At 32.3% G+C, this 26,695-nt stretch overlaps 1 protein-coding gene across 1 annotated transcript in view; it reads right to left on the bottom strand.

Moving 5' to 3' along the window:
• AKAP9 (A kinase (PRKA) anchor protein 9) overlaps positions 1-26,695 on the bottom strand; it is a 126,290-nt gene that overhangs the window by 21,173 nt on the left and 78,422 nt on the right. Inside the window, exons 23-38 of the mRNA XM_012720920.1 lie at positions 24,570-24,732; positions 23,081-23,293; positions 20,624-20,856; positions 19,769-19,888; positions 17,287-17,463; positions 15,973-16,077; positions 11,023-11,175; positions 10,503-10,682; positions 8,853-9,917; positions 5,663-5,800; positions 4,731-5,219; positions 4,312-4,375; positions 4,095-4,216; positions 3,365-3,556; positions 2,921-3,109; positions 1,722-1,866 (exon numbers count right to left, since the gene is read on the bottom strand). Coding sequence (XP_012576374.1) covers positions 1,722-1,866; positions 2,921-3,109; positions 3,365-3,556; positions 4,095-4,216; positions 4,312-4,375; positions 4,731-5,219; positions 5,663-5,800; positions 8,853-9,917; positions 10,503-10,682; positions 11,023-11,175; positions 15,973-16,077; positions 17,287-17,463; positions 19,769-19,888; positions 20,624-20,856; positions 23,081-23,293; positions 24,570-24,732 — 3,748 coding nt within the window. The remainder of the gene's footprint in view (positions 1-1,721; positions 1,867-2,920; positions 3,110-3,364; positions 3,557-4,094; positions 4,217-4,311; positions 4,376-4,730; positions 5,220-5,662; positions 5,801-8,852; positions 9,918-10,502; positions 10,683-11,022; positions 11,176-15,972; positions 16,078-17,286; positions 17,464-19,768; positions 19,889-20,623; positions 20,857-23,080; positions 23,294-24,569; positions 24,733-26,695) is intronic.

The following is a 26,695-nucleotide window of genomic DNA, read 5'->3' as shown; positions in this document are numbered from 1 at the left end:
TATAGTTGGTTACCTGTTGATTTTGATTTTATTATATTCCCCCCCCCCCCGATTCCTTATTTGGGTCCCTTATATTCTTCATCTGGTATTTTCTTTTTCTTTCTTCCTAATTTCACTGAGCACAATCCCTTCCAGCTCCATCCTTTGTGAAAAATATAAACTTATGCACATATATACATGGAAAAGATCTGAAACATATATACCCAGGGATTTATTGGCCATCAGTTTAGAATTTAGGAGATTCTGGAGGTGATTTTTTCTGTATTCCACCATGTATTTTTAATACAAAAAAATTCATCACTTTATATTATAATTCATATTATTGACATTAAGAGACAGGAATTACATGGACTTCAGGAGATGATCATGTTAATTTAGACTTTGAAAGCTATTTCTTAGAGAGGTGCTAAGGATTTTCACATATAAATACATAGCTATATGATCATAATTAAGTTTTCAATGGAGTTTTATTTAACTCAAGTAAAACCATACTGCTCCATTTTCTAAAAGTAGTCAAGTAATCCTATGTCTAAAATATAGAGGATATATTTTATTTGTAACCTCATTATACCTGTTTTCTTGGAAGTATCTAAAAATACGTACATTCTTTCGTTTTTCAATGACAAATTGACAAACGTGAGCACATTTGGTAACTTTCAAATTTGCCAAAGCACAGGTGTTTTGTCAAATTAAACAAAGTGAAAAAAAGCTTATCAGAAATAATGAAAGTTAGATTTCACTTTAAAAGACACTCCTATTGAAAAGTGGGGGTAAGACATGAACAGGCACATCAGAAAAGGACAAATTCAGCTAGCGCACAATCTAGTGATTATGAACTAAACCAATTCAGTAATTATCAAATAATTCTGAAAAGTATTCTATCAGCTAGCAATTCTAATCCGAGTACATTTCCAGAAAATTCAAGCATGAATGCATCAGAAGTATGGTATAGCAATGTGCAAATCAGCACTATTCTAATAACTAAAAATTAGAAGACAAACATTTGACTACAGCATGTATATATAAAAATTATGGAATATTCACATAAAGGAACTCTATAAAGTAACAAAAATGAACTAGCAATATAAGCAATGCTTTAGAAAAATGTTGTAGAGGAGGTGAAAGAGGCAAGACATAAACACATCCAGAGTTTATAAAGTACAAAGCATAAAAATCCTTAAACTGTTTATAACTATATAGCTAGGTAGTGAAATTAAGGAAAAATCAGGGTGATGGTTACTTGTGGGTTATTAAAGATTATGAGTTTGTGAAGGGGGGTTTGGGGATATCTGATATAAGTGGTATTTCAAAGATACTCATTTAATAATTTGTTATCCTTTATAATTTTGAATTTTGTCCTTTTCACTATGTGTGTTACAGCTCATGTTTTTAAAAAAGGATTAAAAAAGTTACATTCACTGTGAATTTCGTTTCTTTTTTTGTGATTATCCTCATGAACAGCTTCAAAACAGAGAAAGAAAATGAACTTTATGGGCTAACCAACCTAAACAACTAGATCAAGGTAATGTTACTCATTTTAAATAATTAATACCAATTGGACAATCTTTTAGTTCCTACAGTAATGAATATAGATCACCTTCCTGATGTTCAGAATGAGAAGAAAATGTGACTATGAGAGCGTTTAAACTGAATAGTAAGAAAGAAAAAGTGATATATTTCCACTTACATCTGACATCATCTGAGTCTGTTTTACAACATACCTTGACTTGGTTGATCATTCCCTTGTTCTCTTTTCAGTGCCATTTTCCTACCATTCACTTGAGCATGCAATGCTTGAATTTCAGATAACAAACTCCTTCTATCTGCTTTCTGCAGGCATTCCATAGCTGCTTGATATTCAATACTCTGTAACAATGCAAAGTAAAAAGAAAAAAAAAATTAGCAAAGAGAGATCTAAAGAAAACAAAATTAGCCACCAAGTCTAAAGAAGAAAGAACAGAACATACATTGCTGCTAAAATTTTGGGAAGTACATGATATAAATTTGTTCCATTATTGGTGATATGAAACAATGACCTTCTAGTTATAGTGTTATCTGTAAGATTTCTCCACTGTGAAGTTATTGCTTTTGTAAATAAAAGGATTTTTTTGAAATTTATTTTGAGATTATTTAAATAAATTTTTCTGATCTAACTTTTCCATACTAATTTTAGCATCATCTGCTAATTATTACTTGAACTAATTATTATTGTAATGCATAATAGTGGCTTACTAATTTTATCATTTCTTGTACACAGAAGTTGGCATTTTACTACAAGAACCAATTTTTATTTATTTATATAATCTGAATTTGTAAATTCTTCTATTATTCATTGGCTCACAGTCACTACCATTAACAGTTTGATGGTCAAATTGTCCAAAATTTGGAGAGTGGGAAATTCTCTGAACAATTCCTTTCTTGTCAGCTAAACAAGATATTCCAGGTGTATTTCAGAAATTTTTAAATATGTATTTAAAAATGCATAGAGTCATGGGGAGAAAGTGCAAACTCTATACTGACAGTAGTTACAGCTGGGAATTGATTATTTTGTCCTTATTAACATTATAATGAAAACAATGCTGAACTTCTACTCTGTTTCCCAGTAGCAATGGCTCAACATTCATAGCAACTTTGTAGAATTTTGTAGACCCTAACTATTGTATCTTACTTTTCCTACTTACTTTAGGTTTATTCTGTTGCTTTTTAAAAGGACTTTCTATGTTGGATGATTACCTTATTAATTTTCAGTCTTTTTTATCTTCTAACAAAAATTTACATAGTAATTTTACTCCTAAACATTTTTAATGGCCCATTAAAATTTTAATGTTCATAGTTATTCGAAAATTACTCAGTAACACATTGTATTATGATTAAAAAATAGTCTTGACTTTAAAGTTTTATTTAAGATTCATTTTGATACCTGTTCTTGAATCCTCTGTTCCAAACAGTTTAATATTGCAGCTCCATCTCTAGTACCTAGAGCTGAAAGCTCGGTCTGAAACACAGCTAGTAAAACATTGTGCTCCTTTAAGAAAACCTGCTGAAGGGCAAGCAGAAGTTCACCTCGCCAGTCTGACAGGCTCTCATGAGATTGAGAGCTATCATAAACCTATTGACATAAAAAAAAAAGTTAGTTTTCATATAAGCATATTTTAAAAACATGATAAAATGACTAACTGTTTAACCAAAATAAATATTAAAAACCTAAAAGTATACATTTATTTGCAAATGTATGACTTGGATCATTATGACAATATGTATTGGTTCGTGTTAAAATACATTACAAAAGACAATTTAATTTGTAAAATGCCTTAGTGATAAAAATCATATGAAACTACAGGGAGGCAAAATGTTCTTTGAGTACCTCAGCTTCTCTATGCACTTGCATTTTGGTAATTAAATCCTTAAGAGATGAGATTGTACTGAGGTAAGCTCTTCTTTCTTCTAGCCATGACTCTGAAATTTGCTGAACAGAACAGTTCTCTCCATCACTATAGGGAGACTCAGTGAGAGAGAGGACTTGCATACCTTCATTATGGACAGCTCTTAGTAATCCCTATGACACCAAAACATAAAAGACAGAATTAGGAAAATTTCAAATATTGCAATGTCAGATATACAAAGAGAAAGAGATTCCAAGCACCATGGCTCTGTCTATTTATATTAATTTGGAAATAGCACTACAGACAAGATATAGCAATAAACCATGATAGAGTGCTTTTGTCCTCTGGAAGGTAAACCCCAGTAGGTGACCTGCAACTGAGTAAAAATCTTTCTATTTATCTAATGTGTTTTCAGATTTAATTATCAGAAACTAATTTGACCCAAAATAAAAGTAGGGGATAAATCCTAATCCTTGAGGGCACTTTGAATAATTCTGGCAAAAAAAAAAAATTTAAATTGTTAGAGGGAATTTTTATGAAAACAATTCCTAAACATTATTATACAAAATACAGGATGAAACTAAATAGAGCCTCAATATTCCTTTCAGTTATGTAATTCTCTCTTCAAAATGATTCTTACTTTTAATAAACCACACTATGTTCAATTCAGAAACCACACTAAGTTTTACTAAAAGACATATTTTTCAATACCTTTATTTTCTTTGGAAATGAATCTGTTGAACTTTCACCTTCTTCCCCTCGGCCTTCTGAGACTGTGTCAAACATCTGGCTTTGTGTAAGATAAATTCCCTGACCCCAGTCTGATCCAGAATCTTAAAATAAAGAAAATCACCACTGACTATTAAAACAAACAAAAAAAATTAATAAATAAATGCCATAAAAATTCTAGAAAGTTAGACTAACTTACCACTAGAACAGATATCTCTTGTTTGGTTAGCATCAGAATGTGCTAATTCAGGAATTGAGGAACCCTAAAGATAGAGAAAAAACAAAAATTGTAACTTTTTTTTAACTTAATAAAACAGGGTATATGGTAGTTTATAATGTTGTCAAAAAATGTTGTACCTTTCACAATAAATAAAACTATCCATGGTAAACAAGTCATTTTTTTCGTCATGATTATTACTATAAGAGAGATGAGTGAATTAAGGAATGATAACATCAGGTTCCAAAAATGCAGACTATCTTTCTAACTCTATATAATTACAACTTTAATTTTATTAAAGGGAAAGATTGCAACAGATTTCTTTTTCTCTAAAAATCAAAAATGAATTTTGAAAATAATATTGATGTTGGAGGGAAAAATAGATTCCGAGATACACATACCTCTTTAGATCTCAGACACTGTATCACTGACTTCAAAGTACCACATTCCTCTGTCAGTAACTGAATAGCAACACAGTGTTCCCTCTTTAAGGTTTCAGTTTCTGAAATATGTCTGGATTCCATATCTAAAATTTCAGCAGCATGTAGTTCTTGCATCTGCTCAAACTTTTCAGTAAATTGACTGATTATTTCAGTGACTTCTTCTGAAAAACATTCACTCTGTAAGTCAATTTGGATTCCTGCATTTTTAACAGGAACTTCTGGAGTTTGATCACTGCTATTGACTTTGAGAGTCCCATCTGTCTGTGATGTAGTGCTTTTAACTATTTTGACAGGAAGTGGCTCTAACATACAGACTTTTCTGTTTTCTTGTATCTCGATCTTAACATCTTTTTCTAAGTAGTAGAATAGTTTCTCTTTTGCGTCTGCAAGTTGATTATTAACTTCACTTAAATCTTTCTGTAGAAACGTCATATTTCTTTCTTTTATCTAAAACAAAATGGATAAATCAGAGGAGCATTCAGTTAAATTTTTTCTATATTGAATGTAAAATTCAGTTAAGGAGGGAAGAATAAAATTTAAAGTAATATGTTTACTTTCCTCAGAATAACAGAAAAATTATTTGCCTAATTTTAGCAGCCTATCATTCTATTTCTTATTTTTAACCAAATGGCTCTGTAACATCTTTCTCCATTAACTAGAAATTAAAAGCCACATGATGACAAAGACTGCAAGGAAACCAAGCTATTTAATGTTAGTAAAGAAATTTATAGTTACAGAACTTTTCATTAAATTCATAACTTTTTCTAGGTTTCAGTTATGGGTTGGGTGGTTTTTTTTTTTTTTGTAGAAAAGAATGTATAGAATGTATTCTGAAATGAAAATAAGATAGGCAGAAAATGAATTAAGATAGGCCATATTACTTATCTTACCAAAAGTTCTTCTTCAAGTTTTTCTGCCTTCTCTTTGTAACTGGCAAGTTCTTCTTTGGTAGCTGCTAATTCAGCTCTAAGAACTGCAAGTTGATCAAAAATTCCTTCTTCATTGTTTTGAATTAGCTGAGTAGTTGTCTGGCAATGGGAAAAGTAAAGAATATGTCATTTAAAAAATATACAGCTAAGTTCAGGTCACCTAAACATACAAATAAAGCTTTTCCAGTAATGATTATCCAATACATGGGTTGGCAAGGTCCATGTTCTTTCAACAAATATGTAAACTTTTTCAGAACTGTCATTTTATATTCTTGAGACAGTAAGAAAGAACAGAATGACTTTTTGGGAAGTGAAAGCATGTCTTTGGTATATATATCCTAAAAATTGGTTATTAATGAAAATATTTTTGTTGCCATTCAAAAATTTTCCTAATTGTTACATAACATTTTTCTCAAAAGATCAGGTGTAACTAAGGTATTTTCTATAAATTATGTGTATATGTATAAAGTCACATTACTTTTTTTTTTTTTTAAAGATTTATTTATTTATACCTACAGAACTGGGGTACAGACCAGAGGTGCAGGGGCGGAGAGAGGCTTCACCAGAGACAGAGTGGGGAGCAGAACAGGCAGATGAACAAAGTACACTGCTGAGGAGAGTAGTGGGCAAGACAGGAGAGGTCTGCTGTGCCATGTGGATCACCTCCAGGGCTTGATATTGAACTCGCACTGAGTGGCTGTAGCTAGCTTATGATGCTCCGTCCTTACCTGTTGTGCCACCAGGGAGGGCCCAAAGTCACATTGCTTCTTAATGTTACTTAGAGTAATTTATAGTTTTAGTGAGACAGGAATGAATAACTGGAAAGAATTTTTATCATTTGCAAAATAAATTTTAAATGTATAGAATCCATTACTGGTTCATCTCATGGTGTTAAGATACAACTGTATATTTACTACTTAAAAATATTTAAAGTGAGAATTTGAAAATTAGAGTTCTTCCATATCTGTTTTATACCAAGAAATAAAAGTTATAATAATTAAAACAGTGTGTACTGACACAAAAACAGACTCACAAACCAATGGAACCGAATAGAAAGCCCAGAAATAAATCCAAACATATATGAAAAATTAATGTTTCACAAAGGAGCAAAGCATATACAATGGAACAAGGACAGTTTGCTCAATAAATGTTGCTGGAAAAACTGGAACAACACAAGCTAAAGAATGAATCTAGGCTACTTCCTCACACCATCCACAAAAATCAATCAAAACGGATAAAAGATTTAGGCATAAGACCTGAAACCATAAAATATATAGAAGAAAATATACGTAAAACACTACAAGACATACATCTCAGTAACATCTTTAAAGATTCATCACTCAAAGCAAAGAAAATGGAGGAAAAAATAAATACCTGGGACTACATCAAACTGAAAAGCTTCTGTACAGCAGGGACATTAACCAAAACAAAGAGGCACCCTATTAACCAGGAAAACATCTTTGCACTCCTTACAACAGGTAAGGGATTGATCACAAAGATATACAAAGAACTCACATGACTTTGTTAACAAAAACAAAGTAAAACAGTCCAGAATAAATGGGCAGAACAACTTAAAAGACACAGTCACAAAGTGGAAAGAAAAATGGCCAACAGACATATGAAAAATGTTCAACATCCCTTTTAATCAGGGAAATGCAAATTAAGACCACACTAAGATAACACCTTAAAGGTAAGAATGGTGCATACCAAATAAGCTAGTAACAACAAATGTTGGCAACGATGTGAAAAAAAGGAACTCTCCTACATTGCTCGTGGGAGTGCAAACTAGTACAACCATTATGGAAAGCTGTATGGAGGTCCCTCAGATTACTAAAAATGGAACTACCATATGACCCAGCAATTCCACTCCTAGGGATCTATTCAAAGGACTCAAAAACATTAATTTAAAAGTATAACCCCTATATTTACTGCAGCACTATTTACAACAGGTGAAATAAGGAAACAACCCAAATGCCCAAAAATAGATGACTGGATCAAGATGTGGTACATATATATACACACACAATTGACTATTTTTTAGCAATCAAAAAAACTCATGCCATTTGCATCAATATGGATGGAGCCAGAAGGGATCATATTCAGTGAACTAAGTCAGAAGGAAAAGAAAAATATTGGATGGTTTCACTTACACGGGAACTAAGTCAGTCACAGGAGAAAAAAATAAAAACAAAACAAAAACAATTATAAACCAGAGACATCCTGCAGGAGAGGAGGAGAGGGGTTGGAAGGAGGGAGGAAGGAGCACAGGGGACTGTGGTGAAGGTGCAATGGCAAACTGGGAAAGAAAATTCTATATGGTCTATACATGAAGGGGGAAAGTAAACATCGTATTAAAATGAACAATGATGTAAATATATATATATATAAATAAAAAAATAACTTACCACAGATTTTTACATAAGTATACTTACAAAAGTATAAATTTTTCTTAAGAAACTAATTATCAGGTATACAATCTATAAGAGCTGCTGACTTATCACTCATTAATTCAGCAGAATACTAATATATTATGATACTTCTACTAAATGGGATGGTCACTTAATATAAATGTTAAAAAGAGAAAAACTGGCCCTCCTTGGTGGCGCAACAGGTTAAAGCACAGCACTAAGAAGCTAAAGCCACTTCCACATGAGTTTGATCCCTGCCTGTCCTGGAGGAGACCACAGGGCATGGCAGACCTCTCCTGACCTGCCCGCTGCTCCCCTCAGCAATGTGCTTCGTAGATCTGCCTGTTTTGCTCCCCACTCTGCCTCTGGCGAATCCTCTCACTGCCCCATCTCTGGCCTGTACCCCAGTTCTGTATGCAAAAATAAATCTTTAAAAAAAAAAAGGGAAAAACCTTAGTTTACAGTAGATATTTGCTAAACTTAATGTTCCTAAATTTCTTCTGACTGCTTTACTTAGTGACTACACTAGTAAAATGAATATCCTGACTTGAAAATCTTTTTGAATATATATCTGGGATCTATTATTCAAGTGAACATATGAGTGTACATTTTCATAAAATTCCTTTATATGTGAATTGCTAGGTATACAGAAGAGCATATTTAATTCAGTAATTAGCAATCTTCTTAAGAACAAAGAAAGTTTATTAGGGCATTTAACTGACAAAAATCAAATGCAAACCAACCTGGGGAACCTCAAAGTCTTCTTGGGGGATTCTTTTCCTCTCTTTCCCTCCCTGTTTTTTCTCATTATACTCCAATAGCTTCTGAAGTTCCACAAGCCTCTTTTCTTTTTCCAAAACATTTTTCTCTGCAATTTCAACCTGTTCTTTTTTAAAATTCAAACTAGTTTGCATTTCAACCACCTGCTTTTCTAATTCTGATATTCTCCAAGTTAATGCTGATACATTTGCATCCACCTTGCTTTCTGATAGTTGATTTACATTTTGTTCAGGTTCTAATGAAATTACTTGTTCATCTTGGCAGAATTTTGCATATTCTCTAACTGCTTCAAGTTGGACTTGACTCACAAGAGCAGCAGCAACTTTTTCCTCAAGTAAATTCTGTAAGTTAACAATCTTCTTTTTAAGCATTTCTGCTTCAGACTGGCCTTGTACTTGCATATCCTTTATTTGTTTATAACATTGAGTAAGTTCATAGTTCTTTGCACTCACAGTGTTCTCCAGTTGTAGCACCTTTGTTTCCAAACTGCTTGTGGGAAATTTGCTGTTTTCGTCAAAGGATTTGAGGTAAGTCTGATTTTCCAGTGGTTTAAAAGCATCCTCTGTAAGGACTACTTCAGGTTCAGGTTTAGTTTTACTAAGATCATCTACACCCATGTTAATACTTTTCCGTGGCATAATGTGGAATTTTTCCATATTTTCACGTTCCTTCTTTATATCATACAATTCTTGTGTTAGCTGGTTCATTCTAATATTGGTTTCTTTAAGTACATTTTTCATAAAGGCCATTTCTTCATTAGTAGTTTCTACTTGCTTTTCCAAAGCCATTTTTTCAGCTACTACCATATCTAACTGATGTTTTAAACTGTCTGCTTCTTCTGGAAAAGAATTAGCATCCAGCAATGTCTTCTGTTCAATATTTGCTAATTCTTGTTGAAGTTTATCAATCACTTCATTGAGCTGCTCTATTTCTTCTTCTCTATTTTTCTTCACACGTTCCTGATCACTCTTCAAACATTCTATTTGGGTTTCAAGATCTCTGATCAGTTCATTCTTCTCTTCAATGACCTATTAGTAAATGAAAAATGTAATATACATAAATAAATATTTATACATCGAGATATTATTTCAGCAGAAAATCTTAAAGTGATGATCGCACACAAAGATAATTTAATTCTCAGGCAAAAGACCAACCATCAAACAAGGACTTTATTTAGGATTTGTTCTGCTAAATACTAAGTGATTTATACTTTCACTAGCTGATTCACATGTAAAATATTCACTATCAATATATAATAAGTGAAAAGATGAAGTACTGAAAGTCTATAAAGCATGTGGTGACCAAAGGTCATTTTCTTATTTACCACCATTATACTTACATACCACAAAGAAGAGTTTTAAATGGATTTAGTTAGAACAATATGATGAAATCTGACTCCTAGTAAAACATCACAGTTTTTTGACAGTGTTGGGAAGGGAAAAAGATGTACACAGTTTATTAAAGCAGTATGTTTTAATAAGTTAAAACTAATGGCAAAAAAACAACTAGTTTTGTTTTTTTACATTCAAAAAGAAACAGAAAAGTAATCACTGTGCTCTTTAAAATTCTACCTTACATTAATTTCATATAATAATATATCTTAAAATAAATACCTTATTATCTGTTGTGACTTTAAGCTGATGCTGAAGTTTTTTAATTTGCTCATTCAATTGGTCAATTTCTGCCTCTTTTTCCTGCATTATTTGAGCAAATTTCCCAAACAGCACAGGTTGGTCCTGAGTATAGCCAACATCAGATTCCTTTAAGGCAAATCCAAATTTCTCCATTTTATCCTAGAGACAAAAATAACCATTCCACTTGAATAGCTCACTACATGTGATTTTCTGAACATTGTTTAAATGAACTTCTAACAAAAAGTTAAGATATCCAAAATGTGAAAAGTGAAAAAAATAAGTATAGCTGTTACAAATGAATAATTGTTGAAATATTTTAAAAGGTCTCAATTTTTATAACAATGATAAATTAAATGAAAGTTAAGTTTCATGCAAATGCATTTGCAGCTAATGCTCATATAGTATTATTTAGCAGCTGGAGCTAACAAATTCTTAAATACTACAGGCAGGACAAAAATTATGAATTATTTATAGGCAGAAGTTTTTTCTAACAAATTACCTTAAATAACTTGTTTTCTTGTTCAAGTTCTTGTAGGCGGGTGGTAGATTCCTTTTTCTGTATTTCTAATTGCATATGTAACTGCTGAACTTCTTCATTTTTATTTTCTAGTTCTTCTCTGAACTGTTCTAACTGTTCTTCCAAATTAGTGATCTTCAATACCAAAATTATCAAGACAAAAAAATAGTTTATACAAATTTAAGAGAGAATGAACAAAGCTGTATTAGTGCTACAAAGTATGTGTGTACGTGTGTGCGCACATGCATGCGTGTGTGTGTGCACGCGTGCTAAGACATGAACCATGAAGAATAAAGAAAAGGGATTTTTCTAAGCCAGGTGTACCTGTTATGTTTCTGTTTATACTTAGCAACACATTTACACAGTTATGCCCAAATGTGTACTGAGACCTTCAGAGGAGTTATTATCAGGAGCCATTTCCTACCTGCAAAATCCTCTGAAAATCAGAAAATAATCAGGGTAGGAAAGAAAGAACCCACATTTGAAACCTAGTTTCTATTAAATTTAGTTGCCATCAAAGACAGAAAAAGTTATGGAATAAATAATTTATTTTAGCAACCATGTAAGACCAGCCCAATTTAGTCCATAGTACTATTGTATAACCCAGTGAAAAGTTTGGCTGTCTTCTATTTGTTTTAAGAAGAAGGAAACAGGAGCTCTTTCTGGTTGCACAGGGGTTAAAGACATAGAACTATCAAGCTATCAGCAGCCAAAGCTCTTGGCAGCCACTGTAGTACAAGTTCGATACCCAGCCAGGGAGCTGACCCACATGTCACAGCAGGCCTTTCCTGTCTTGCCCGCTGCTCTACTCAGTAGTATATTTCAGTAGATTCACTTGTTCTGCTCCCCAGTGTCTCTGGTGAGTCCTCTCACCTCCTGAACCTCTGGCCTATACCCCAGTTCTTGTATGCATAATAAAGAAATCTTTAACAAAACAGAAGCATAAGGAAACAGTGGAAGACACAAAGACCATGAGATCCTTAAGTCTGTTAATATTTACTTCTTAGTAATTTACTAATACAATTTTAAGAAAAAGTTAGAGAGAGAGCCTATACATAGGAAAATAGAAATTTAGCTCATTTATGAGTGTGGGTAACTGCAACAGTAAAGCAATTGCTCTTTGATGGCCACACAGACTGACACTAACAAATATTAAGAGCTAGTTGTTGTTATATTTTAAAACCTGGACTTGATGAGGGCCAGAACAATAACAATAACTCACTGCTTTGTAGTTGCTGATTAAATAATGAATGAATTTCCAAATGTTTACTTACCTGATGGTCAAAATTGATGCATTAAAAGCAACCTCATATGCTCAGATGCAGAGCCAACAGCTGGTGGCAACTGGCCCAGGGAGCAGTTGATAAATCATTTATTGCCTTGGAACTTGTAAGGGGCATAAGGCCACAGCAACCCATAAACAGAACCATACCTTAGCAGTGGCAAAGCAAAGACCTTAACAAAATCATCAATAGAAATAGTCCCTCAATAGAAATAGTATCAATCACAGTGTTAGTGACCATAAAGTCCTCACATAGATTATTATGTTTTTTAACTCTGTAAGATCAGTACTAGAATCATCTTCATTTCTGAGTTAAGAGAGTAACCGAGAGATGAGTAGCCTGCCCTGAGGTGACACAGTCAGTGACGATAAAGTGAGCTTTTGAACCTGAGTGGTTTACTTCTAAAACTACACTTTTAATTATCATTTATCCTGCTACTAATAACTAAGGCCTAAGACTTATATTTAAATCGTTTCTGTAACACTGGTATTAAACTCATTAGACAAATCTTAAATACAATTACAAGTTGTGCACCTGTAATTATCAGATTAGTTTGTTGAATATTATGCTAGTTACATCTTCTTCAAAGTTACTTAATAGTAACATACCCATAACTTTATAACTACTTTTGATGACAAAGTTTTATTACAAAATCAACACATACATAGATAGTTAAGTTCAAAATTGCTGCCCTACCTTACAGAATTTCTTTCTCTTTTGATACACCAGTTTAAGGTCAAATTTGTACCTTTGTGATCCACAGTCTTGCCATTCTAATTGTTGTTCCTGAGCAGAAAAACTGTCATAACCCTTGCAACATATTTTATGTGCAGTTTTTCAATCTCCACCCCAGACCTACTGAACAGAATCTTCATATTAACAAGATCCCCAGAGGACTCATTGTATATTGAAGTTTGAGAAGCACTGGTATAAAGCTTTAATATTCCTGTTAGAAGGAGCTTAACTTGAGACATTAAAACAATTTCTAAGGAGGACATTGCAGGAACATTCTTTCCTTTTATTCAGATTCTTCTTATTCAGTCCCACACTGTTTTACTGTGGTCTAGAACACCCAAATCAGAACGTTAAAGATATACCAGTAGCATTTGTTTTAATCTTAGTTATTTTAGCTATCTAGCCTGTTTTGATTATATTAATTTGAATCTTATTTTTTATAATTCTTATCTCTCAAATATGTACATAGGTTTCCCTTCTGTCTAAAAGTAGACTGTTCCTATTTAGCAGGATGTAGTAGGCTATTTTAGATTTTTGGAAATGCTATTATCAGTAATTTATAAGAAAAAAAATTTGATTATTTCCAGACCCAAACACAACCTACTAAGTTACATCAAATAGGAATGTTCTACTTTTGGACAGTAGTAAGGAACTACTGTTTCCTTAGCTAGAGAGTAGATTCCTTGAAGTCTGGTGCTAATCTTGCAGTGGGACAGAGGTGATATACGTGTAAAAAAAAAGCTTAGTCTTCAATACTTTTTACCAAGAGGTGAAACATATCCTGAAGCTCTGAAAGTGTAGAATCACAGGTACTCCAAAATAAGAAACCTATTCATTGATGCTTAAACTTTCTTAACACTTAAGTTTTCTCATCTGTAAAATGCAGGACACATTAGGGCCTCTCCTCATGAAGAATGTAAGGAGTAATGACATAAAGCATTTAAAATGCTTAGTACTTTGTAGCAAACATATCAAAACTTTACATTAGATTCAAAAACCAATAAAGGCTTCTTAAAGAAAATTTTCTACTGTTTCTTTCTACATCATTTACTTTCTCCTACCTTAGCACTCAAATCATTTTAGTTTTCTTTTCTTTCTGCTCATCCTGCATTTCTAAATGTTATGACGAATGTAGTGGTGATGGGAATACTGGAAAACATCTCAAACATAATGATGCAAATGGAATTCATATATGTGAAAACATTTTCTTAGTGCAGGAGAGAATTAAGCGTAAGAAGTTATTTTCTACTACAACTTAAATGTTTTTATTCAATGTTCTTGTGTTTCAATTTCTAGTTTGGATGAGTAGGTTCTGCCAGAGTACTTGTCACTGTTATTAAAAACGAGTAAACCAGGATCAGCTGTCAGCTTTACTCTTTACTTATTCAACAGGTATGGCCGTTTCTCATCTCTGAAAACTGGGAAATGGCAGATGCTCTGTAAAGTCTCTTGTATTTCTAAACAACTTAGATTTTGGGTAAAAGTTGAACATTTTTTTTTATATGTAAGAATTTAAGGTGTAGCAATCTCTAAAAGTCAAAGCAATATAAAAATATAAACTAGTGCATTTAATTAACTACTCATAATTAAATTTCATTGCTTTTGGTTTGGTTTTTGCAGGGATACCTTTTTAGGGAACAGACACTTTTTTATTATTTAGTTTAAGGTAAATCTTTAAGCGTTTATTACTTCCAAAAAATATGAATGATTATATATAAATAAAAGTGTTTCTTGCTTTTTTTGGGAGAAAAACAAACAAAAAACAGAAAAAATATTGTCCTATTAGATAAACATTAGTCACTATTTATAGTAAGAACCATTATTATCGTCATTTATGAAGATGCCATTTTTCTTTTTTAAACCACCAACTCTCTGAATTGTAGTTTTTGCTCTCTAAATCATTCTTGAATTTTCCAAGATACTTAGTAACATTTTTATACAGTTTAAATTCAATATTTATTAAAATGTATGAAATGTCCTGAGAAAATTATATGGCAAGGCAAAAAATGTAGTTTTAGAAATTTAAAAATTTTAGTGATTTGATAAAGCTAATGTGTGCATTTTAGAAAAACTACTAGACAAAATAATTAATAAGTTATAATTTAATTAGAGCATTGATAATTATTATTTTAAAAACAGATATTCTTTGTTGTTGAAGTGAAAGAGTAGAAAAACATAGACATCTGTATAATTACTTTATGCTAATCTTTTAAGAACATGAGTAGTATACTGTAAAACAGTATTATAATCTATCCAACCAACAGAACTTAAAAAAAAAAAAAACTAACTAACAAAAAACTCAGAGCATAGTAGCAATAATTCAAAGCCCGTGATAAAGTCAGGAGAAAAGAATACTATTCTACAGCCCCCTAACACCACTATATATCTCAGTGTCCTTTTTATTAATAGCTACCTTCTTTTTGTTCTCAAAGCAAGATTTCTCCTACATCAAAGTTTTTATACTTGTGTGTGCCCTCTACTCATACTACTCTTCCTCATACCAGTAATTTGTTCATTTTCATTGCCTGTAAGGTAAACTGAGTAAACTGTTCAAAGCAAATTTTCTTACTTTTCCCTTGAAATATTTATTTATTTATGCATACAAGAACTCTGGCACAGGCCACAGGTATGGGGGATGACAGGAATTCACGGGAGACAGAGTGGGAAGCAGAACAGGCAGATGTGCTGAAATACACTGCTGAGGGGAACAGTGGGAGGATCAGGAAAGTCTGACAGGCCATGTGGGTCACCTCTCTAGATGGGAATCAAAGTTGTACTACAGTGGCTGCAGATAGCCTCACAGTCTGCACTTCAACCTGTTGTACGACCTGTTGTAGGCACCCCCACAAATGAAATTTTCAAGGTGACCAATTAAAATAATTCAAATCACATTTATCATTAAAAATAATCTTACCTCTTTTTCCTTTCTGTCTATGGCATCTCGCTCAGCTTGCAACTGTACTTCCAGGGACAATTCTGCTTTAGCTTCTATAGCTTCAAACTGTTTTTGAGTTTCTATCTATAAAGATAAAACAACTATTTAAAAATTTCAGACATTTACTCCTATTAACCATTTTAATTAAAGTAGCAATTCTATTTTCCAATTCTAAGTAGATGAGCTATATACATTAGTGAATAATCCAAAGTTAGAAATATTCAGTTCTTGATGCATTTTATATAAATTCAAACAGGAACCTGTGACACTTAAATTTCACTCCTCCAATAAAATACATCAATATCCTCATCTATCCCTTAAGTTAGTGTCCCTATCCTACTTTCATCTTTTATTCACTTTTACTTTCTGAAGTGTAATGAGGGCAGACTTCATTACTTTTACTTATCTTTTTCTTTTAAAGATTATTTGTGCATACAGAACCGGGGTTCAGAAAAAAGTTGCAGGGGCGGTGAGAGGACTCACCAGAGAAACAGTGGGCAGCAGAACAGGCAGATCGATGAAGTACACTGCTGAGGGGAGCAGTGAGCGAGATAGGAGATGTCTGCTGCACTATGAGGGTCACCTCCGGGGCTGGGATCAAATATGCACTGAAGTAGCTGCGGCTAGCTTGAGTGCTGTACCCCAACCTGTTGTGCCACCAGGGAAGGCCCCATCCTTTTTTTTTTTTTTCAAAGATTTATTTTACTTATTTATGCCTATAAAAGCATGGGTGTAGGCCACAGGTGAGGGACAATGAGAAGATTCACTAGTCAGAGTGGGGGAGCAGAACAGGCTGATTGACTGAAATACACTGCTGAGGGGAGTAAAGGGTGAGACAAGAGTGGTTTTGCTGTGCTATGTAAGTCAGATCCCTGGCTAGAGGATGAAACTTGTGCTCCAGTGGCTGCCAATAACTTCATAGTGCTGAGAATTTAATCCCTGTGCCACCAGAGAGGCCCTCATTAATTCTTAGTATGGGATAATGCATGAGATAACATATATCCACTGCTTTTTTTCCACTTGGCTATTAATGTTTTTTAATTACTTTATTAGAAGATTAAAAGGATAGTTAATTCTTCTGGTTTAATAATCTTCCTTTCTCAGGTCTAAGTTATACACACACAATATTGGGAAATAAGAATAAACAGAAATGGTTAAGTCAGTGAGAACATAAAGATAGAGACATTATATAGTAACCAATGGCAACTTTTTGAAAGAACTTATGCTGCATTAACTCAGAACAATCTGCACTAAAATACCTGATATAAAGTTAACCTAAGGAAAATGTCATACCTTTTGAAAAGTGTCTGTGCTAATGAGTAAGGCTTGTTCCAGTTCCCTTACTCTAAATTCCAGTTTTTCAATTTCTTCATTCCTTTCTTGTATATCTCTCTGAAGTTGCTCTTTAGAGAGCAAAAGCTCACTGCACCTGTCTGTTTTTTCTTTCAGATGATTTGTTAACTGTTCAACCTAGAAATATAGTAAGCATAAACTGTAATTTAAAAAATTTCAACAAGTCTAGTAACACATCCATCCTTATTTCAAAAAGTATATTTAGATACTATGCTAATTTTATCTCTATAAAGGTAGCAATTACTACTTCCAAATATGGTGACATTTTTTGATTGACAAAACAAAGTACAATTATAAGGGAAATACTGCTATCACTAACTGTTTAAAACAAGTTCTTTCCTTTAAACTAAGACTTCTCCAGCTAGTAGGTTAAAAAATACATTTGTGAATAATGAATTATAAGCTCTAATGGCACAGCCACACTAAAACCTAACAAACACAAGTTTGCAGAGTACTCACTTACACTCTTCTCTGAGACCAAATGACATCAAATCTTTCATGGATTATTTTTTTCTTTTCACAATTAGTGATAACTTTTGCATAAAATAATAGATGGTAGTAATTATCATAAGGATGGGAGGGGCTCACTTGGATAAGGTTTTTCAGCCTGCACATTTTATTAGCCCAGAACAGAGATGAGCATTCTGGGTGGTAAAAGGGTTTTCCTAAGTGAGCTGATATGCAGGTCAATTCAAATGAATGGCTCTGTGGTGATAAAGGAAGGATTAATAAAATAGTTTATGAATTTAAAGGGAAAATTAAACGAAGAGAAAATCTACTAAAAAAAGCAATCCAGTGCTAAGAAAAATAGGTTTTCAGTGTGATACCTTAGGGAAATAATTTAAAAATTATACCACCCCAAAACAAAGGAACTAACAAAACTAAACCAGAACTAATCCTAAAAATACGACTATAGAATTGAGGCTTCTAGAGAGGATAAGTGGGGTTGAAAATAGAGTGGGAAGAAGGCCCAATGGTTTATGGTAAAGGACTACAGGTGTTTTGCTGGTGGGTGTGAACCTATAGAAGTTACAATTACAAAATTTTATAGAAATAAAAATAATTTTCAGACATAATAATAGCTAAAAGTTTACTATGTACCAGTCCAATCATCCTATGAGCTGGATTCTATTACATTCTATAGTTTAGAAACGAGTAAACAAGTTTTAGAAAGGGACTTAGATCTATTGTCAGATACCTAGCAAATGATGACACAAACTGGAAGGTCTAACTGTATAATCTGTCGCCATCACAGGTCACTTTTAGCAATTTATACCATTAATTATCCCTTGTTCATGCAACATTCATTCAGAAAATATGGAGTACTGTTATGTTTCTTTCTAAGGCAAATGGTTGGTTAGGCTGAAAAGTAAAACCAGATTGAATGCTTACGGGGCTATCAAAAGCATCCAGGCAAACAATGGTGAGTAGGATTGAGAATGATGATTGAAAATGGAAGAAGACAGGGCACCTGACAAACAAGTGGGTTGGGAGTAGGGATTGAGAAAAAGAACAGAATTGAGGATGAATTCTAGGTCTCAGTAGTGGGAAGGGGAGTATGGTATAGAATTTACTGGAATAAAGCAGTATCAAGTTTTCTTCTAGTCTTTCTTTGGTGGGGGCTAGTCAGAAACTAAAAGCCCTCTTTTGAACATTGTGTGTGTGTGTGTGTGTGTGTGTGTGTGAAATCAAGTGGTGAAATAAATTGGGCAGCTGAATAATTAAATCTAATGTCAACAGATAAGTTAGGATTGGGGAAATGAAAGTGGAGTAATTCATGTAAGATTGTATGGGAAGAAAATATAAATCTAGAAGAAAAGGCTATCCAATACACTTCCTGGGAACATGCCTTCATTTATTTTAGGCAGAGAAGAAACAAGGACTAGAGAAAGAGACCAAAGAAGAAGATGTATCATAGAAGTCAAAAGATGATGTTTCAGCAAGAAAATTGTAATGAATGTCTTTAATGGCCAATTATGATGAAGAAATAGAGGTGATTACAGGACACAGACCTGAAGCTGTAGGTAATCTTCAGAAAAAGGTTCAGTGAAGCAGAGAATAGAAAACCCAACTGCAACAGGTATTAGAAATTTCACTAGAGCAGATTGAGAAAATAAAAGGAGACCAGGAAGTAAAAAATGAACACAGAAAACACTTCTGATCAGTTGTGCTAGGAATGGGAATAGAGAAAAGGGCGGGTGAGTTAACTAGGTACTACTAGGTGGGTGCAATGGAAACAATTCTTAATTTCAATAAAAATAATTTTAGGGTTTCAAGAACCTTATCATAGTTAAGAACATTTACTACTGTAATTTTTAAGATTCATATAGGATTTCTTTGGGATTTTTCATGATATGAGTCTTAAGTAAGACACATAATATACCCACTCCTAGTAGGTAGATAACATCACTAAAGCTTTTACCTCTCTAGTTTGATGTTCACTGATAGGCTGGAATCGAGGTATGACCTTAAGTTGCTGTTCCAATTTCTGTATTTCTTGTTGAAATACGTCTCTCTCATGTTCTCTGTCAATGGCTTGCTCCTAAGTTTAATAATAGTAATAATAAATGAATATATATTAAAGCTATTATTTCTCACTAGCTACAGGTGTAGTTTCATATTAAAGACAAAAAACTGATGATCACAGAATATTCCAAATAAAAAAGTTTTAAAAATATGTATTTTGTATGGTATGTAGCCTACTTGAGCTCTCTAACAAAAACAAGCATTTAAATATTAGAAGTACAGTATTTATTAATTTAAGTAATATGAAATAAATATAGAATGAAATAAACTTGAAAATTAATTTACTTTTTGGAACAACTGAGGTATTCCTCTTTCATTAGTTATTAAACAAAATAAGTAGATACAACAAAGTGGTAAGTCAATTTCTTTCATCTTAATTTAGGTCTTAGAGAGTAACAGCAGCATGACAACTGCTCCAGTCTTGTTTGCATGGATAGACACTGTTTGTGTAACTCTGAAAGATGAAGTTAATTAGCTCTTTGCCTGCTATGGAGGCTGGTTAAAGGTAAAAACTAGAAAACTTTAATTTTGAATTTTGAAAAGGTAACTGATAGGGTTCATTCATATTATATCTGTACTCCTTTTAATTCTAACAACTACATAATAAAAGTTAGAATGTAATATAGAATGTAATTTTTCAATTAACTGATAAGAATTTACAGAGAAAACTTCAGAATTCAAGAATCTTCATGATTTGAAATTCAAAATGTAGCAACAAGTGTTGTTCAATATTCAAGTTGAAAATACTTACATCTAAAAACTTTCTCATTTTTTCTAATTGCTTTTCTAGTGCTTGGTTTTGTTGTCTTAAATCCATTAGTTCAGCGTTTTTTTCCTGTTCCAGTTCTATAAACCTACTGACTTGTTCCTCGACATCTATTTCTAAAGCTTTCACTTGTTTTTGAAGGTCATCACGTACTTTTTCAGCTTGGCATTGTACTTCTAGTTTTTCCTTCATTAGTTTTTCAGTTTCCTGTAGTAATTCTGTTTATAAGTGCAAAGATAAACTGTTAAATGGCAATTAATGATGTTAGCTAGTGAAAACCCCCTATGTTTAAATTTTACCCTATAATATAAAAAAATCTGAGTTTTATTTCAAAAACATATAAGAAGGAAAATATTCTTATACAAATATCAAAATAACATTGCTAAGATAAGTAGACTGTCAACAAAGTTATAGCAAATTAAGTATATTTTTATGAAAACATAGTATGTAAACAACAAAAAAAATCTATCTTCACTCTGATGAAAAGAACAAAGTCTAATTAAATTCAACAACAGAAAAAACTCACCTCAGGCAAAATCAATTCATTTCAAACCCATAAAGTCACTTGTATATGCACACACAATACATATTAAGATTCAAATATTGTAAATCTTTAACCAAGGCAAGTAAGAGTAATAGAAAAAGGAAGCCAACTGCAATTAGAATTTCTTGTTAGTGTCACTCCTCATGAGATCCATATTCCTGAGTTAGTTTTACATGTTCACATAGTTGTGTTTCAAGGGAATACTGACCAGTAGAAGCAATGTGAAGTAGTATTTAAGAACAGAGACTATGGGTTCAAATTCTAGTTTACCTCTTATCTCCAATGTCTTTGTGTTTCCTTATATGTAAAACTGGGGACAGAAATAGTACTGCTCTCTTAAGATTATTGGGGATCCAATGAATTAATATATGCAAGAAATAGTGCCTAGGGTGTGGCAAGTACTATATCAGTGTTACCTATAATTATTAATCTTAGTAAGTAATAATAAATAATAAAATGTATATAGCAAATATAATTCTCTGACAAAAAGAACAGAACCCTAGAGTTTTTATATGAAATGATCTGCCAACACTTTACTCAGGACTAGGAATCTATAGAAAATAGCTTTCCTTTTAAAACCACACTATTACAAAAGCAAATCAACCAAAAAGGCTCTTTATCTTACTTAATTTCATTGATACTAGTTACACCATCATCTTATATAGTTCCTGATTCAAATCGAGAATTTTGAAAATAGGCTCTAAGAAGTCAACATTTATTGAGACAAAAATGTTTTAATAAACCATTAAAAAATCAAGATGGTTTTAAGCTCTGTGGAAAAAGATATATAAGATGATGGTCATTAAGATTATTAGATTATTAGTTAATTTCAACTGTGAAAATGTATTTTTTACGGTAAGATAAGTTTTATTAAGGAGAAAAACTGTAAGAAAGAAATACAATAGTAAAATTAGATGTGTTAGTTAACTGAAAATTCAAGAATCATCCAATTTTTGGAGTTGTAAGTTTACCACCCAAAGATTGGCCATGCAATTGTATAAACACACCTGCTTCAGGTGCTGCATCAACTGCAGCATTTACTAGGCCTATAGGAATAGGGAAAAAAAAAACACATACACACACAGAACAAAAATATAATTTACATGTCTTCAATTTCCTAAAATAGGGTAACACACACACACACACAAAGAATTAGAAGTAAAAGTTGAAACCATTATCATCTTTGGTGACATTCTGAGACATTGCAGTGTTCCTTGGATATGACATATATATTCCAGCATGAAACATGTACTTCCCACATTAAAATTACATCCCTGAATATGTGTTAAATTTGAGCAACCAGAACTTTTACCATATTACAAAGATACATGTTAAATTTCTAAATTGATAAAATTAAATTAGTGAAATTAAACAATTGTAATTCTAACTGCAAGTGTAATATTAAAGCGAGAGGACTTGATTAAAAATATTTAAAGTTTTACAGTTACAAAAACTGACATTTATTTTCACTACTAAACAATATTTACTTCAAAGTATTACCTAGTTTCTCATTTAAGGAACGATTAAATGGTTGTTACTTATAAATGTTTAGTCTTTGAACTCCTACTTAAGATAAATTAGATGTTTTCAATCTATCCTATTCTTCTACCCCTTACCTGCTCACTACTAGTGCCAGATCAGTACTCTTGGTTCTTTAATCCAATTTTTGCTATCTCTTTGTTATTTAAAAGAACTAAACTTCACACAAATTGAGAAATATGCAGCTTTCCCTACCAAAGGAAAGAAGAAAAAATTCTGATTTGCCAAGAGTGGCTAATAAAAAATTTACAAATAAGGTATATTTTCTTATACTTTTAAAATCCCTATATAAAATAACAGCAGTAAGAGGGAAAGAAAACTATGGTGAACATTTAAGGAATATTTCATCAAATACATACGCTGTTCAGCAGGACCTGCCTCTGCTTTCATTGCTTCCTTCTGTCTGGACAGTAATTCTCTTTCTTCTTGGATCTGCTGTTGTTCTCCTTCCAATTCTTGTAATCTAGTGCCTGCACATAACAACTCCTGTTCAAGACGATCTATTATATCAGTTTTTTCTTGAATTTGCCTTTCAAAAAGAGTTTTTTCATCTGCATAGCCATCAATAACACCTATAAAATAAAATGAATAGGTTCAGGGTTAGGTATTTCACATTTGTCATTAGGTTTTAATATAAACATAAAAGGTGGGTACTGCTAGAACAACATTAAATCATGTTAACTTACTAAAACTCTTCAGCTCAGAAAGGAAAAATACCAGATGGCTTCACTCATAGCAGGAGTATAACGGACCAGCGGGAAAATAACAATAATAATAATGAACACCTATATATCAGAGACATTTTATGGGGGAGGGGTTGGGAATGGGATCAAAAACAGGAGGGGGGAAGGGAAATGCACTGGGCAATGGTGATGGCACAGGGTGATTTGGTGATGGGAAGCCCACAGGGATTACAACTGAGATGAAAAAATGCACAAAATGATGTAAAAATAAACTATTATATAAATATATATATATAAACTCTTCAGCTTTCCCTGGTGGCAACAAGGAGTTAAATTAAAGCTCAGCTGGTAAAGCTTTCCAGTCTAGACCACTGAGCCCCTTAGCAGTGTATTTTAGTCAATCTGTCTGTTCTGTTCCCTACTCTATCTTGGGGAATCCTCTCAGCCCCTGCACCTCTAGCATATACCCAAGTTCTTGTATGCATAAATAAATAAATCTTTAAAAAACAAAAACAAAATTCCCCTAATCAAATGACAGTAATTATGGTATGCTTTATCCAGACTTTTCCTTGTTAACCACTGTGATTAAACATGAAATTCCTCTGAATTTTCTATTCTTTTGCTATACTAATACTTCATAACATTATGTAGGCATAACACAAGATCCTGGAAAGCTTATTATCATTCAGATGGTTGTGAATTAAGTCACATTTTAAATATAAAAGAGAAAGTTGGTATTTCATGTGATTCTAGAAGACTAGCTCTAGCAATAGCATGTTAAAATATAAAGAGCATGCGGTTTTAGTTGCTGAGAGTCTGGCATCAGCAATTAATGGGGGCCTTAAACAAATTATTATCATATCTTCATTTCAGTTTCCTTATGTTTTAATTACAATTACCGTCTTAGGATGATGGGTTTATGATAACTCATCATCATCCATTTTTGTAGTTTCCAAAAATGTAATACTGTCTGTAATTCTAGTAAGTACAATTTCATATAAAAATAGTCTTAAACTTGCTTGGGGGAACTTTGAAGGCAAACTACAATTATTTTTCATTGACCTCTCAAAATTAAGAGTCAACTGGTGGTTTCCAAACAGGGCTTATATCAAAATCTCTATTCTTGAAATTTCTGCACCTTCAAGGTCCATGGCAAGATGCTCACCTTCAGCCTTACTGAGCTCCACAGCCAGCTGTTCTCTGGCCCTGGACTCCTCAAGAAGGCGTTCTCGTAGTTCTTCTTGGCACTTAAGGGACTCTGTTGTTTCTTGTTTCTGTCTGAATGACTCACGCATCAACTCTGTCTGTGTAATTTTTGCATGTTCAAGCTAAATAAGGTGGGAAAGTACACATGAAGGAAGACAAATTATTAGGAATACCAGTGTAATTCCCATTAAAGCTTTAAAAAAGGGTTTTAAATAAAAATATAAACTACTGAACCATAGTCACTATTTCTATTGTGTTCTAACATTAGTGAGATATGTCAGTAGACAAGTACATTGTGTACAACTTTCCAAAAGAGATTTATTCTAGTCAACTGAACAACAAAAATACTTCTTTTAGAAATAAATCATTTTATATCACTAGATGTATTGTATAAGGTAGATATAATGTTAATGATTCACTGGTTCTTTTTGCAAAACTGTGTATTCATGATAACTATAACTTTAATCTTTAATTTATGACTTGTGCTTTACACTGTAGGGAACTAATGATAAAAGATTGGTACAATGACATATACTAACCAAGTTATAGTGGAACAACAAAATGAAATTACTTGTAAAACGTAGTACACATAAGTCTGTATTTCTTTCCATCTGAGAAACCTCTACAAGACTATGAATATTCAACTATTTTTCAAAGCTTTTTATGTAATATAGAAATATTAAACATAAACAGAGCCTCTTGACTACATACCTAAACAATTTTTTTTTTTTTTACCTAAACAATTTTTAAGGTGACATATCAGGTACTGACTCAAGATCAAAGCTCTTTAAAAAACCAGTAATCATTGTGACAAGCTGCATGAAATTACAGAAAAGCTCTGTCTCTGCCTACTGTTCTGGATTTCTAGCTATCAGTTCCTGCTTACTAGTTTGTTTTTTTGTTTTTGGTTGCTGCTTACTAGTTTTTACTGAAACAATCACATGGTAGAAAAATCGAGTTCAGGTGTTTCTGTTACAATTCCTAAATTGTTAACACCATCAAAACTTTAAAGACTAACAACCATATACATTAATAACAGATTTACAATATTGCTGTAAGAAATTATAAGTCAATATACATTTAGTATGAGAGAAAATACTGTGCTTTAAGCTTAAAATATGAATCAAATGAACTGTTTATTATAGGTAGGTATCTAAAATGTATTATAAAACTGTGGTCAAATTTATGAATATTTTAGAGTTACTAAAACTTTTATTGTCACCTAAGACAATATCCAAAATATCCAATTATACAATTATACAATTATCCTTGTTTTATATGTTTTCAATATTATTTTTATTCTATTATGTGAAAAAATATGGACATATATTTGGCATTCATAATAAAAAGTTAAACATACATTTCAAATCACAAAATATTTTTTAAAACATGTATGATAATATATTGTCCCTGAACAAAGATAAAACTATGAAAGATTTTTATTTCTCACTGGCAAAAGAATAATTTCCTTTTTTATTTATCCACATTTTTTTAAATGTGGATAAATAATGTACATTAACTTTTATTATATAGAACCATGATCATAAAGTATAAACTAATTTATACATAACTAACATCCTGAATTTAGTGTGATTGCCTACATTTTAAAACTATACCCATTGCTTCTACATATACATATATAATTTATTTTGTATAACTATAACAAGGTTGACTGGTATAAACACACAAAATTTCTAAAACAAAGTTAAAAGCTCTAACTAAAAAGTCTAATTTTTTTCCTTTTTCAAATTTACTATAGAAATACAACAAAACATTTAACAAAATAAATACCTGCTTTGTATAAAAAAATTAAGTCTTTACTTTTACATTATACTTCTTGACAAAATCTAGACCAGTCTTAACATGCACTTAAATATTTGCCATAAAACAAGATAGTTTTAATTATAAAATAGAAAAATTTGAGGAATCAAATATAGTAAATATACACACAAATTTAACCATATTATAGCAAATGAAACCTATCCCTAACAGAGATAATAGATTCTCTTCAAATATTCATCTGAACATTTTATACTTAAAAAAGCCCCTTTTAAAACTCTTCTATCCAGTTAAGGTATATGCCTT

This window comes from Condylura cristata, unplaced genomic scaffold (genome assembly GCF_000260355.1).
Source record: "Condylura cristata isolate star-nosed mole 26May11 unplaced genomic scaffold, ConCri1.0 scaffold00005, whole genome shotgun sequence".
NCBI lineage: Eukaryota > Metazoa > Chordata > Mammalia > Eulipotyphla > Talpidae > Condylura > Condylura cristata.
Note: the sequence above shows the minus strand (reverse complement) of the source record. Positions and strands in the feature narration are given on the sequence as shown.